At 37.3% G+C, this 16,028-nt stretch overlaps 1 protein-coding gene across 1 annotated transcript in view; it reads right to left on the bottom strand.

Moving 5' to 3' along the window:
* The window catches only part of stxbp1b (syntaxin binding protein 1b), a 31,595-nt gene extending 15,813 nt beyond the window's left edge, over positions 1 to 15,782 (bottom strand). Inside the window, exons 1-8 of the mRNA XM_047382354.1 lie at positions 15,680 to 15,782; positions 10,431 to 10,480; positions 10,246 to 10,327; positions 9,701 to 9,777; positions 9,522 to 9,600; positions 8,614 to 8,717; positions 7,276 to 7,424; positions 5,637 to 5,721 (exon numbers count right to left, since the gene is read on the bottom strand). Coding sequence (XP_047238310.1) covers positions 5,637 to 5,721; positions 7,276 to 7,424; positions 8,614 to 8,717; positions 9,522 to 9,600; positions 9,701 to 9,777; positions 10,246 to 10,327; positions 10,431 to 10,480; positions 15,680 to 15,716 — 663 coding nt within the window. The 5' untranslated portion in view covers positions 15,717 to 15,782. The remainder of the gene's footprint in view (positions 1 to 5,636; positions 5,722 to 7,275; positions 7,425 to 8,613; positions 8,718 to 9,521; positions 9,601 to 9,700; positions 9,778 to 10,245; positions 10,328 to 10,430; positions 10,481 to 15,679) is intronic.
* Between the last annotated feature and the right edge of the window lie 246 nt (positions 15,783 to 16,028).

The following is a 16,028-nucleotide window of genomic DNA, read 5'->3' as shown; positions in this document are numbered from 1 at the left end:
TTTTTCTTCCCTCTTTTGATTCATGCAGCGTGTTGATTTACACTGTACCTTATATCAGGTCCTGACAAAAACTATGAAAGGTTTGGTTCTGCAGGTTATTTTTTCTCCCTTTGGAGAAGGAAAGGACACCTGATCAGTTCTGTGCTGCACAGAAATATTAAAACACTTGTTGTTTTCTAAGATATCACCAGCTAAAACTTTTAAAACTTTGAGAGTAATTGGTTTTGTTAAACTTATTTTCCTTGGTAAAACAAACCTTTAAAATGAGAATGAAAAAATTGGGTTATTTTTGAAGGTAAGAAAGAATCTGATTGGACAGTGGTACCACACAAAATTTAAACTAATCTCATGTTTCCTAAAAGACTCTGCATGAAAAGGCCTTCAGAACCGTGGAGTTATTTTCCACCACGGTATCAAGTTTTTTTTAAGCATGCTTTTTCTTTATTTTAAAACAGATCTGGTTTTTGTTCTTGTTTTTTTTAGCATAATGTTTGTCTGAAGCTTCTTATGAACTGGGTTAGGAGCAAATATGATTTGAGGTAAATTAGGAGCTGTGAACTAATAATTTTAAATGTGATTATTGTCCAAGCAGAAACAATATATTTAGCCAATCCTTCAATCTCTGCAGAAAGTTAACACCATTGTTCAATGCAGTAGTACTCAACTTGTGGTTCCTGGACTCCTGAAGCCCGTAAGCCATAGATTTTGGGTCCATAAAATTATAATATTTAATTAAAGGTAGGCTGATTACTTATTAAAACAGATCTAAGCCAATGATGAGTTCCAGTCATTTGGTGGCTTTGAAATGCAATAATACTCAAAATGTTCTACTCTGGGGAACACAGATTGGGGCTGAAGAGTTTAGTTTTGGAACCAAGGCTAGGATTTTTATAACGGAATCAAGACAAGTAAAATCCTTTATTTTAGGAAAAGAAAAGAAATAAAGGCTCTCTTAACAGTAAGAGGATGGTCGGCTCAAACTCAAGTCTCCTTGTTTGATTTCTTAGGGTTTAAAGATTAAAGGAATACCTATGAGTACAAAGGTACACAAGGTGATTTCAGATTATTAAGAGATAAAATATTGGAACATTTATCAGCATTTGGATTATTAAAGAGGGGTTCTAGTAATTTTTCTAATGTTTCTCCCCAACTCTCAAAATTTAAATAGCCCAAATTAAAGAAAATGATGTTTGTTCTTTTTTAAACGCTATGTGGGAAAAAGTCCAGTTTGGAGACAAGCTTCTTATCTTAATTTCTGATTAAGTCAAACACTGCAGTTTTGTTTAGTTTGGGTATAACATGAAAATGTCAACGCTGACTTTTCTAATTTCCCCTTGGGGATCAATAAAGTATCTTTGAATTTGAATTTGAATTGAATTAAAATACTTCTTTGCATTTAACCTGAAATTCTGCAATGCAGCTGCGATCAAATTGAGCCAAACAAAAAGAGAATTATAACAATAACTCTCAGGATTGTAGTTATTATTATTATAGAGTTACAGTACAAAGAATTAGCAAAAGGTTTCAGCATCAGTGAATTTGGATTCATATAAGAGAAAACTGTTGCTGTGCTTCTAAATACTTTGAGATCTCTTTGGACTATGTGCACTCATTTTTAAAAAGGATCCTGACGATTTTCATAACAAAATTGATCAATTATAGCATTAAAAGATATGGCTGAGAAAACATATTCTGAAAAGAGATTGTTAAAAATTTCTTTGAATTCTTGAAGCTTCAAATTTGGCTATTTGTTTGTCTTTGATGTTTTGTCTTTGTTTTGTTGGAATGAATGTTTGTTTATATGTTGCATGAAACAATAATCCATGTTTAGAATAATGTTTCTAAATCCCAGATTGATTAAAACTTTGAGTTTTCAGGAGAGTTAAGAAGCAGCTTGTTTCTGAGGTAGGTTCATGTTAATAGTTTTGTAGTTTAAGGTTCATTAAGATGGGTTGGAATGAAGAAACTGTGGTCCCGCCCATAGGCTGTCAATCAAAGGTTAGTTCTGCCTGACTCCGCCCACCTACCAGGTTGGTTCATACCTTTGTTGTCATGGTAACGCTCAGCACCTCCCTTCCTGAGTTTTAACACTGTTTAAGAGACAATAGAATCAAAATGTTTGTAGTGATTGTTGCCTTAATAACATGTTTTTATTTGTATAATGATTAAGGATGTAGCATGACTTTTAGATTTATGTGTTTTATTATTAAAAGGTTAATGAAATAGTTTAAACTAGTTTGAAGAATTAGTTTTACATACAGAATCATTGGTGATTTATTAGATTGAAAGTTTCCCTGGTGCCATTAAGCTAACTGACAGTTCAAGATATGCCAAAAGTAAGGAATATTTTTTTGATAAAGAATCTGAGTCATGACTTTATACTTGGTGGGAATTATTTATTAGGTTTAATTTGTAGGGTTTATGCATCTGAATTACATTAGATGTCTATTAATCTAAAACTCATCTTCATACAAGACAAATCAGGATGATATGTGACTAATTTCTAAGTGAGACATTGATGAACTGAATGACTAAAGTTTGTGTTTAGTTGTTAATGGAACTGAATTACAGTTAAAAACATCTGGATTTTATTTATGTTGCTTTCATTACATTCATAGAGACACATGGTTATGTCAGAATTTATTTCTTTGGTTCTATGTAATGTGATCTTGGTTACTAGAACATTTTTGTACAAACTTTTTGCTGAATTGTCGCATGGGTTGGACCCTGCGCCAGAAGAGAGGAATGTCAGAATAAAGTAACATGGGGTTCCAAAAGTTGTAGCACTCATGGGAAAAAGGGTAGCTCATACCTCCAGTGAGGACTTAGTGACAATGTGAGAGAAACGTTGTACTTTGTTTATATAAATGGTGCATAGCTCCCTAAGACCACATTATGAAAACCTCTCTGAAATTATGGTGTTGATTTTTTGTGAAATTTTATATCTCTACAGATTAGACCATTTTTGAAATTCTTTGTGGGTTTTCTGAAACTATGAAATATTGACCTGTAATCAGGCCTTCCTCAAACATCAGGTCACATTTTTGATATTCAAAATATTTAGCTGATGGTCATTGCTAGTATATCAGGTGAAGTCAGAAGATTAATTCTTTTGATTTTGTTGGATGTTTTGATGAAGTTCATGTAGTTAAGCACTTAGGGTTGAGAATGGGACTTTGAATTGAAAATTAGCCAAGTGTTGTGAAGGCTCTACCTATTGTTCTCACTTATATGAGATTGAGACAAAGGACACAGGCAAATCTCAGTCCTTTTGAAGTGCTGTGTGGCAGGTCTCCTAATTTGGACATGGGGATATTGCCAAGATCATTTTCTTCCACATCTTTGTTGATAGGATGTTGTTTTACTGTCAAAACCTGTCCACTGTGTTTTCTCAAGTTTCACAGATGGTGAAGGCTGCATTACCAGAAACAGCCACTTCCACCCTCCAGTCCTTTATTCCTGGCGACTGGATTCTGGTCGGAGAATTTAGGAGAAAACACTGGACGTCCAGGGCTGGAATGGCCCATATCAGATCCTACTAGTCACCCAGGAAAGCTGCAGGAAAGCTCCTCCAGCTTCATCTGGCTTCCAGGACAAGTCATCTTCCAACTGGATCATCCACGGCTTGAAAGGTGTGAGGACAGCGGACCACCACAAGACAAAGAACTGTAAGCTGATCACTGGCGAGTGATTGAAGAGGTGGTTGAAGAACACTGTTCTTACAAGGGCACAATAATCCCTTGGGCAGTGCAACGTTATTTCAGAATCTACTTAAGGCCATCGCATTGCCTGAAAGTTAGAAATCATAAGGTCATTTGCCTCACTGCACACACACCACAGTGAGAGACACATAGGAAACATACAGGGAAGACCTCTACACATTTGCACATAACCTTCCTCTGGATGATGGACTGGCGACGTCTGCAACAGAGAGACAGTCAAACATGCGCCATGATGCTTATTCTCCTTAATTTCTTAATATTTGGTGGCTACTAGGCTCCTTTGCCTGGACAGTGAGGGTCAGCCAAATTCTTTTCTCCCACTTTGACAGCGAAACTGACTCTGAGAAGGAAATTTCGGATGCTTTTTTCTAACTTTTATGTTTATTGCTTGATATTTATCATTATGGTATTATTACAAATTTGAATGTGTTCATTTCCACTGTTGTTTAGTTGGACTATGGAAGCCTAACTTCCAGCAGGTTAGAGTTCCTGTTTCTAGATATATTTCTAGAGGAGCTTCCTACGACCGCCCACCTGTACCAGACTGGTAACAGGGCAGCTTTAAGCCACTCAGGAGAGACAGCAGGATTTTTAAGTTTGTTTATAATTTGATTTCTTTGGAAAAAACTGTTTGCTTTCAGTACCAGAAGAAAGGACATTCCACTTCAAGGTCACGATGCAGCTATATGGAAGATGGTCTGTTCTGATGCTAATGATTGGTATTGCAAGTCTTTTTATAACTCTTGTGTTCATTTGGAAAAGGTGCAGCAAAGATAATGTGTGGCTAATCTGAGGAATTATGCTAATAATACTCATCAGCTGATTCGAAGAGAGATTCATCACTTTTCTGACTACTATGATCATGCTGATAATGTCTGGTGGAAACGGATGCATCAAACTGTGAGGAAGATTAGAAATGACAGTTGCTATGTTTGTTGTTTGATTCCACGTGTTATTAATGATCAACCATTTTTAGTACCTGTTCCTATTGATACTGCTTATACCCTAGCTACTTTCTTTCCAGATAACAGGTTGGTGGAGGTCATTTTTCCTTGGGTGAGGAATTATACTGTTAGGGAAAGCAGAAATGTTAGTAGATTTTCTAGTGAGACTAATTTAACATGTGCGTCTACAGGAACTTTTTATAGAATTCAGGGTAATAGAAATCCGATTAAAGATCCAGATATTTGTGTTGCTCAGGAGGAAAGTAGACCTTATTTCCTTGGAAAGGGATTTTGGGTACAATTATTCCTAGTTATGGTGCTGCTAACGCCGCCCATAGGATTAATGAGTTGTCAGTTGAGTTAGAAAATCTTACTGCTTTATCTAAGAAAGGTTTTATTGTTCTGACCAAGGAGCAGCAAGCTATTAGAATGATGAGTTTGCAAATAGAATGGCTCTGGATTATCTGTTAGCTGAGAGGGGTGTTGGTTTTTAAGAATTTTCCTTTAGTTGTGATTATCTTGTAATCAGAAGAAAGGAGTTGTAATGGAAATTCTTTTATAAAGTGTCCCAAAGTGTATGTTATCTCACTCCTCAGAACATCTGTGTTAGAGGAGGAAGCTGTAAAGCCATTATCAGAAGTTTAATGGTTAAAACTCATGCTTTAGGGGGATGTCTCGGGAAGGACAGATGGGTTCCTAGATAACTTTGTCACCTCTGAACTCAAGAAGGGTCTGGGGTCATAAAACACAGACTCTTTGAAGTTGAGATAACACTGTCATGTTCTGGTATAAATACTGTGTGTAAATGTTGATCAGGGCTCTGTTTCACTGACTAACCTCAGTGTCAGGGTCTTCAAACGCTGAATGCCTTTGAATAAAACTTATAAAGACAAAGTCCGGATTTTCTCTTGTTATGAGTCAACTTCTACCCACTTTGATAAGAAAATTCCACAACATCTCCATACCGTACCTCTCCCATGGTGGGGTCATCAGCCTTGTATCCATCCAGTTTCTCCTGAAGCATCTGGGCAAGAACTTCACAGTCTTTGTACTCCCTGACATGAAACATAGACATGTGGGTTTATATTATATATCTGTTTATCAAATGGTTTTTAAGTATGCCTGTGTGACAAATTCAATAAGCTGAGATGTTGGGAATGTCCTTATAGGTCCCCTTGCTCAATGATTTTATTTGGATCAATGTTGTCAGCTACTCTAACCAACTGTTAGATAAAGGTAAAAAGGTAGAACACAGAACCCGAAATAACTTCAACTAAAATGTTGGTGTAGATTCTCTGTCATCCAGGTTGCTGTAACCCTAAAGGTGTTTTCACAAGAAGAGGACAGGGTACCTTTCAACAACAGGGTTCTAGGGTAGTTTTCCTCTCCACTGTCGCTACATACATGATCAGTATGAGGGATTGATGCAAAGTCAATGCAAGCGACTTTTCACTGTCGCTACATGCTCATTCAACTTGTCGCAAATTGCTGGGTTTCCTTAGATAGAAAACCTTTTTAACCAATTAGAACGATAAACTGAATCAGACTGCACAGTTTGATAGTTAGGATTAATTGGAATGTACGTACCCGACTTGAAATCTGTATGATTCGATTAAACTTACTTTGTAAAGTGCCTTGTGACGACATGAGCTGTAAATTGGCCCCAAATAAACAAAACCGAATTGAATAAAAACTGAATTAAAGATAATTCTCCTTTGGTTTTAGCTACTAATGCCTAGAAGAGACACTAAAACTACCTTTACCTTTATTTTTGGTAAATGTTGTGATATGAACTCACTTTTCATTCCTAGTTGTTCGGGTCATAATGATCTGTAAGGTTTTTCTAACAACAAGACCAACCTTTGAGGAGTTTTGGTACCTCTTTTAAGGTCTTAAGGGGTAAAATTATAGATACTGAGCATGTGAAACATATGTGCCACTCTTCTTTTTTCATTTTAACAAAAATTATACTTTAGATCTAAACTTAAGAACAACAAGCCTTTACCGCACACATCAGCCTGGGTTAGCATGAACGATAGGTCACAGTAGCAGAGGATACAGATAACAAGCTGCCTTTATTGGATGGTTAAGTGCACACTGACAGAAATCTCAAAGTCTAAACAACACCGAGGAACAAACTTATCAGGTCAACACTGACAGGTAGACATGAAAATGTTTGTTACTTTCTTCATTCAATCAATCGAAATAAGTTTGGTAATAATGAAGCCATTTTTAGAATGACAACATGTTAAGTTCGAACTACCTTAAAGGACAGAGAGGAAGAAAGTATAAATGGAAATACAATATTCATGCTTTCTTGCTGTGGTCCAAACATATTTGACCACAGCCAGCTATTTTATGTCTTTGTATTTATTTGGCTAACTCTCAAAGTGTGAATGGTCTGCAGATTGTCTCATACATTTTATCTCATTTAATTTGTTTCAGTTCAAACAAAACCCAACAACAGAATGATGTCATGGTATTTTCCAGATGCTTTACTTTCCTCACAAGAGTGAAGATTTTGTCTTTTCTAAAAACTGAACTTGTGACTTCCATCATATCAATGCAAGAAGAAGCAAAGAAAGAAAGCTGTAATGCTTTGGTCTGACCCTCTGTATCGGACTCCGGGATACTCTTTGAGCGTTGCACAGAGGGTGGCTATCTGTTCAGCACAACGCTCCAACATGTTATTCTTCACATCAGCCTTGAAGGGGCTGTAGAAGTCCTGAAAGGAATCCACTTTATCCAGTGAGAAGACCTGAACAGAGAACATAAACACATAGGTCACAGTAGCTGTACGCACTAATGTCATGTGACTATTTTACACTGCAGTGTTGAGAAGCAACACCAGATATGGACTGGCACAATAAGAACCTGACTGAGTTGTAAAATGTACTAAAGAATGTATGAGCAAAATCCAAAAGATAGGGAAGTAAAACTGTACTAAAGAAAGCCAAAGGATCCCCTAACAGGGTGGCACTAGACTTTAGCAACTAGTTATGAGTTGAAATTCTTAGTTTGTTAAAGAAAAAGTTAAATAAGATTTTTTGCCTTGTCTTTACTTTATACCCCGGTTTCTTACTCAGGAACAACTTTCTTTTATTCCTCAGTCTATATGGACCAGGATGGTCCTGGGTTTGAATCCTGGCTGGGGCCTTTTTGCGTGGAGTTTGTTTGTTCTACCCATTCATGTGTGAGACTTTGGCTTCCTCCAACGGCCCAAAGACATGCATGTTGGGAGTACAGAATGAGTACAGAAAATAGAGAGAATGCATGTTTTATTTAAAGTGATCTGAACCTGAATTAACTGTGTGACACAGACCCTAACTATTTAGTATTTAGATCATTTAATAAAACAAATATTTTTTTATTTAATTTGATGATGGTTTTGGTCCAAATAAAAAAATACTGATAATAACATTTTTTTCAACTGTTACACATTTGTCCTGCTGTTTTTCACTCCGTCACACAATAAGAACAGCCTAGCTTTTGTTGTATGAAGTTTTATTAGTGCTCTCATTGGCTGCATACTATGAGGGATGTTTTGTTAAGCCAATAAGATAAAGGGATTAGACCGAAGGACTGCGAACACGCAGAGGCAAACTGGTTATTTTCTGGGTGCAGATTTAATCAGAAAATCCATATGTCTGCTCTTCTTCTGCTACTTTTGAGCTGAACCAGTTTTTCATTGTGCGATTTGTTTAAATTCACAAAGTGATCCACGCACACAGCCGATCAAAGTAACTGTGTCCACTAATTAAGTTATGAGTAGTAAACTGGAATGACACAGGAAATAAATATTGAACACACCTACAGAAATGTTTTAAATAAGTTGTGGAAAACCCTTTTTTGGTAATGAAAATTCCAACTCTCATAACACCATCCATCACTGATGATGCTGTGGCTGAGTTTTCACCTGCCATAGTTTATCTCAGTCTTTCTCTTACCTGAGACTCGTAGGGTAGAAAGGCTATGTGGATCTCAGTCAAGGCCTTCATGGCTTTGGAGGCGCGAGATTTGGTCAGCAGTCCAAACAAGGAGTCTGGGATTGCTGCAAAGTATCACATTTCAATCTGTTATTCCTACCTAAATCCTGTGAGAAAGGAAGCATTTCTTGTACAAGGTTTAATTACTAATTTATTTGATTCTACTGTACTTAACTAGGTTGAAGTTGGATCGAGATATATTGAATAAGAATACATGCACATAAATACAGTATACAGTCCACTGTGAGTATACAGTTGTATACTTCTGTGACTCTGGATGAAATGTAGGCAGGATCAGGAACTTATGAGAAAGAAATCCACCAAAATAAATCATAGAATGTACTCTATGAAATCAAATATCAATCAGATGATTTATTTGGGTTAACCCTGAATATGAGTTTGTATTTGAATAATTAATTTTTTCTTTATGTTGCTATGGAGATCAAGTAATTTTTTTGCCAATATCCTTCCTGACTGTAGTTTTCGTGTTAGTTTCACTCCCCCAGTTAATGGGCTAGAATGAAGCTTTATTATGGACCTTTAAATATTTTTGTTTTTCCAGTTCTCACAGCATGAATTAAAGAATGAAAACAACCTTCGCAAAACATACAAGATTTCTTGTTATTTTAATTGTTGTAAATTGTTTTTTCTAAAAACTCTCAGCCACTTATTTACCATATCAGATGAAATGGAAACAAAGTCCAGTAACAGTATCATGGTATCAGTGTTTCCTTTTAGCAGGTACCACCAGTTGCTTTGAACTAAAACTTTACCTGAATAAATTCGCTTATTAAATTATTATGTTAAAGAAGAAGATCTGAATGTTCAAATTGCAACAAGTCTTTTTTGACTGGGTTAAATTTACTCACTGTCGGTGAAGAAGACATGGGCCGCTCGGTACCTCGGAGACTGAGGGTCTCTGAAGTCCTCAATTAGACCCTCAACAGACTGAAACAAATGAAAACAAAGAATAAGTTGCCAGTTATTTTCTAACCTTCCAAAACATAGAGATGAGAGCTTCAAAAATTGACTGGTCCTACATTATTACCTCATCTGATGGTGTGATTAAGTAGATGGCCTCCATGCTGGGCAGAGGCTCCCGCCTCTTGGTTATGTCTTCTACAACTGAAGAGCAAAGGCACTAATGCTCAAGACTCATTACACATCACTAATATTAACTGACATGATTTCTGTATTTACAAACAACTTTTTACTATGTACAGTGATGCAACAAACCTATAAGTAATCTGTTTAGCCTTTCCTTGCCAAGAAAGGAATTGTAATCGATAGTTTTTTTAACACAGTAAGAGACTACAGTATGTAACCAGGCCACATGGCTTAGGATAAAACACTCATCATCATAGTCAGGTCAGAAAAGGGCAGTAAAAGCCCACCCTGTAGGGATAGGAGAAAAGCAGCAATACATTTTAAACCCTTCCATTTAATTTTTGTTCTTAAAAATCATTGAAGTTGATTGTTGTATAATAATTCCACACTGAAAAAAGACAGTTCTAATAAATCATTAAAGGCCTAAATTAATAAAACAGCTGAATTAACAGTTAGAGGGAATCAGACAGAGATCATCTTACTTACTGGTGATTCCCTCTGACATGATGTCTGTCATCCTACAGCAGGAGGAAACCATTCTCATGGTCAGCTTGTCCACCACCAGGACCTACAGCATAGCACATGGCATGGAGGAGGTCAGCATTTCACTTAAGGTCAGACTGAAGAACAATATTTGATTGAAAATGTGATAAGAGGAACAGAACTAATACCTTCCACATTCCTTTTTCTCTTGCCTTCTTAATCACATTGTTCATTATCTCTGTAAAGTTGATAGGCAAAAGGTCAAAACAGCAGCAGGAGTTACCAATACTGAGTTACCATCAATTACACTGAATGCATCACTGGCAACTGCAGAGCCTCAGGACAAGATTATTAATAAATGCATCACAACATTACATTTATGTTTCACTTTTGAAACACTGTGTTTTTGTAAAGTTGCATGCACGGCATAGTTCTGGTGGTAATGTTCATTTAGGTGCAAACTGATAATCAAATAAAGTTGGACAGAAACAAGACCTAAAGTTCCAGAGACATGTTGGGCCCCAGAATTACATGATGAGGAGTGTAATAAAATAGTATTACAGCAGACATAATAATAATAGAAACAACAAACATTTCAGGGTTTCTGTTTTAGACTCAACCTGCGTTGTTAATATCTAAATTTACCATGCGCTCTTACAGCTTGGTTTTGTTCCCTTTTTCAGTGGTCGGCATTTACAAAAATCAAAGAAATAACAGCATAAATACCAAAGCATACAAAATGTAGAGTTTCCTAGTTATGTCCACATTTAATCATCAATACATGCAACTAAAAATCAATCAATCCATGTAATATATAACAAATTCAAACATTTCTTTCTTTTGTTTTGCACTATGGATTTCTATTCTATCGTTTTTTGTATATTTTCATACAATAAATTTATAATTATTTCATTTGGTTTCTAGTAAATAAAGAACAGATGCTGAGTAAATTATCATGAACAGTTTAATGTAGTATCCACCTCTAAAAGTACAGATTGAACAGCTCTCTTCTCTCCTTTTCAGGCCCAGGCTACAATACTCCAGATATATTTGAAATATTTGCAATTGTCAGTCAGTCAGTCATTTTCTACCGCTTATTCCATAGTGGGTCGCGGGGGAGCTGGTGCCTATCTCCAGCAGTCTATGGGCGAGAGGCAGGGTACACCCTGGACATGTCGCCAGTCCATTGCAGGGCAACACACAAACAACCATGCACACACTCATTCATACACCTAAGGACAATTTAGAGTGACCAATTAACCTAACAGGCATGTCTTTGGACTGTGGGAGGATGCCGGAGTACCCGGTGAGAACCCACGCATGCACAGGGAGAACATGCAAACTCCATGCAGAAAGACCCCTGGTCGGGAATCGAACCCAGGACTTTCTTGCTGCAAGGCAACAGTGCTACCAACTGTGCCACCGTGCAGCCCCGATATATTTGCAATTGTATGAAAACAAAATGCAGAGATAGATGAGGGGGAAATGTTCTAGTGGTTGGCATTTATGATGTCATCTCCAGACATCAGTCCACAAAAACACACCACATAGTAAGGTTTGAAAAATCTACACTTCTTCAAAAACCTGTTTTTAAATATTCCTGTTTTGACTAACATTAGAAAGCCAACCCAAAATAAACCAAGTCAAAATAAGATTTAACATCTTTATACACTTATAATTACTATAAAATGAAAGTGAACAAAGTAAACATGATCAGTGTTTTAGTAATATCACCATCTAAAATGGCTGTGGGATGGAAATGACATTCCAGCTGTCTGGGTAATGGATGGATGAGGTAAAGGTCAGGATACATGTCAAGTATTTTTTACCTCCAGCTGCAGCTTTTCTGTCTTAGGCTGACAATTTGGACAAGAATGCGAGCTGTGGAGAAAATTCTTCTCAAAGTGATTCCAAACCATTCTGTAAGCACCTGCTAGCGCAACTAGTTCTGTTGGGTCAAGACGTCAGACTCAGGATGGATGACAGAAGGCAGTGTAACATCTACATAGTGGTAAGTAAAGTTTATTTCTATTTCAGATTTAATTGTAAACATTTTTAAAACAATAAAGCAAGAAAACAGAGGTGAAAAAAGAAGACAAAATGATATAAAAGTAAGTGTGAGGAGATCAGTTTAGAACTCGAGAGTTCACAGATCTCATGTTCAGGGGTACAGAGTTTCAGAGTTATGGTCACAGTAACGGATGAAAACGTTACTCCTCCTTTATTCTTTGGACTAGTAGGAATGAACAGTTAATGGGCCCGGATCACAGTACCTCAGAAACCTCAGGAACCTTAGGAACCTCAGGGACCTGGTAGGAATTTAATGATGTTAAAGTCATATAAGGTAAGCTGCTGCTGTTCATGTAACGCTCTGTAAGCCAAGATCAGAATTTCTTATCTGGACTCATTAATGGATGGGAAGCCAGTTTAACTGGACAAGCAGTGGACTGGCTTGACCCCCACTACCACATCAAAAGGCCATCTGGAGCTGCTAGTTCTAAGTCTAACCTGAAGAACTGAAGCGATAGTTCTGCTTTAGTCTGGATCAGCAGACTTCTAACAACCTCTGGTGGTGGTCTTGTTTTTAAAGAGAAACTATTTGTGTAGGCTCTAAAGATTTGATTTGATTTTCCCAGGACCCTCCAACATGAGGGACCTTATTTTTCATTATTTTACATTATTATGCTCTCAGGAGCTGCAACCAAGGTATGTTAATATTTCAGCTATCAAACACATTTCAGTCTACACATTATTTCAGATCATTTTAAGACAATACATATTTTTGCCAGGCACTGTATGTCATGTTTGTTACAGTAGATAGCCAATTTGCTTCATCTCTGTGTTAACGATTCAAACTCGTTTGCTTGTGACCATGTGGTTTTATGAGAGGATGGGCTATTTTATGCTAATAATGTACACTATGGCCACATCTTTAAATTGTTTCACAGCAGAACCTCCAGAGCAGAAACTGAATTAACAGTTCGAACTGTGGCAGTCTTTTACTTTGCTAAACAATTCCCCTCACATCCAGCGGTGAGACTGATGCTGAAAGGCTTTCACCAGCGGGAGACAACTTTAGTCAATGCATCAGTTTCCATCACTGTGTTTCAGCGTCTGTTCAATCTGTCAGACGGAGAATGAAGACCCACTGCAATCATTCCACTAATCTGCTCCCAATCCTCTTACCGCTCCCTGCCGCTATTTCTGTTCTCTTTCTGTGTCAGCGGATGTGACCTCACATGTAAACAGTATTATTCTAGCTCACACACACACACACACTGATAAACACAGTCCTGACACCACAGTCATCTGATAGTGAACCACACATTACTGTATTGTATGTTGCACAATTATGGAAGTGTTTTTTTTCAGTATAGTCAAAGAGTGAAAGAATGCTCTTTGATGTTGTTCTATCACATAACATGATGTGCAGGGTTTTCATCCAATTGTTTTCCAAAAAGAAAAAATGGGACTTGACTTCCTAAGTGGTTGTTCGATTTCTCAACAGATCTAGATCATCTTTTATGGTTTTGCAAAAAGTCCATAAAGAGAGGCCAGACACCTCCTGAACAAAACCTTTAGCATCACATATCCATAAACACATGAAGCTTTTATATTTCTTGATTTGGATGTTCAACCATCATTTCTGTAGCAGTCAAGTTCAACCAACAAATACTCAACCAAGAAAAAGCTAGTTATCCTTTAATACATTTAAAGATTGCAGACAATGGATTGCATTAAGGCTCACAGCAGAGGTGAGCCTTGATGCAAGTAATTTACGTCACTTTTAATGACTAAAAGAAAAACAAACATGTTTTAACCAAAGATCCACCAGACACATCCACACACATACAGCTTATGGTAAAGTGAGACTCCTTGTTCGTACACAAGCTTTATTGCTCTGTTATGTTCTGTCTGCTGAGCCTCTCTCACATTTGGAGGCCGAGTGTGTATACAGTAAAAAGTATATGTTGCCAATGGAAGTGCGATATACTGTTCAACATAGATAAATTAGCTAATTTAAGTACTGCTTTCAAAAGCTTAATCTTGTGGAAAAGTGGGATTTGAGAATGTGTGTTTCTTCTGCCTGAATTAGTTATTTTGTAATGATGCAATTTATTTGTACTATTTATTTTATTTTTGTAATTCCTAGAATTTGTACATCATTTTATCCGTCTGGTTAAATAATTTACTCAAAATAAATCAGATGTTATGATTTAACAGTTACTCAGTATTTGAGTAGCCTTTTTACCACAAACATGTATACTCTTACATTAGTAATGTTTTGGTTGACAAATTTTTACTTCTACTTGAATAAAAATATATGGAAGCAATGCTACTCTCAGAGTGTAGATCTCTGATGACTTCACCTGGTCAAAGAACACCACAGAGATCATGCATCCTCACAGCATTCTACAGAGCTGTGGTGCAGAGTGTACTACATCTCAGCATGTTACTCCAGCTGCAGTCTGGCAGACCAGATAGCTCTGCAGAAGATGGTGAAGAGAGCCGAGCTGGTTGTTGGGAGTATTTCAACCCTTGGCCCACCGCTGCCATCATGCAAAACCAGAGCTGTTCGGCTGCTACTCAGTTTTCTGCCACAGGCTGGAAAGCTGCTGAACTGCTGCAAGGATTACACACTATTACACACTTTACATTATTGCACTGGTTCTATATTTTTTAATGTTTGTTGTTGTTTTTTTTTTTCTTTTGTTGTTGTTGTGTGTTCTCCAATATCTATTAATCAAAATAAATTTTTGAGAGTAGGTTGTAGATTCCAAAGAAATGCTGTCTCATTTTGTTGCATCCTACTTAGGAGATAATGAAATCAATTTGTATTTCAATTTAAAGTTTGGGGTTCATATAGGATGTTAACGTGCTGCTATATCAGATCATTTTTCCAACATCCTAAAACTCTAACACATTTTCAGCGTCTCAAGATTGAATCTAAAAGTAAATGAACACTAACACATCTTTGGTATTTAATTTTAAAACAGAGTAAAATGGATTTGAGTAAAATGAGACCGAACGCCTTTTTTAATCTGTTTTTGGGATTGACAGAATCAGACCTGTCCTCCTCTTCCTCTGAGAAAGCCGTCACAGCAGTTAATCCCACAAAGATTAGAGCGGCAGGATTTACACCGACCAAGGTCTCAATGCGTTTATTCTCCGAACAAACACCAGAATAAGGGCTCCGTGTACGCTGCAGTCCGATAAAACCGGCCCAAAGATGCCAGAGACAACGACAGCTCAGCCAGCACAGAAATGTTTCAAGATGACGCTTCATCGACAATAATCCGAACACTTCTGGACTATGTGGCTGTGCGCCCCACACACCTCACAGAAGCATCAGAGCTTTGTTCTAACAAAACGCGGTTATTATTTGTCTCATGACTTAAATGTATTCCTAAAAATAAAGACAAAAAACTGTTCTTACTTTCTCCAGCAATTGCTTTCAGTCCGAGCGGTGCCATGACGCGTCCTGTCCGCACTGCGCGCAGCTCCGACTGCTGCAGCGCTTATCGGGACAAACAGGCTTCCGTTCCAAATTAAAAGCGGGCCAAAGATGATAAAGCCATCCATGAACATGCTGCATCAAATCAAGAAATAATTCTCATCACATTTAATAGAATGCAACGTTGTTATCTGAAATGGTGCACATAAGGATTTACATTGTGGTTCTTTATATGCATCAGTCTGAATGCTTGATCTGTTTTCTTGTGTCCTTCATCACTTTAGTTAACACTCGCAGCAGGTGCTTTAGTCGGAGTGGGTCCAAGTTCTTC

This window comes from Girardinichthys multiradiatus, chromosome 12 (genome assembly GCF_021462225.1).
Source record: "Girardinichthys multiradiatus isolate DD_20200921_A chromosome 12, DD_fGirMul_XY1, whole genome shotgun sequence".
Lineage (NCBI taxonomy): Eukaryota > Metazoa > Chordata > Actinopteri > Cyprinodontiformes > Goodeidae > Girardinichthys > Girardinichthys multiradiatus.
Note: the sequence above shows the minus strand (reverse complement) of the source record. Positions and strands in the feature narration are given on the sequence as shown.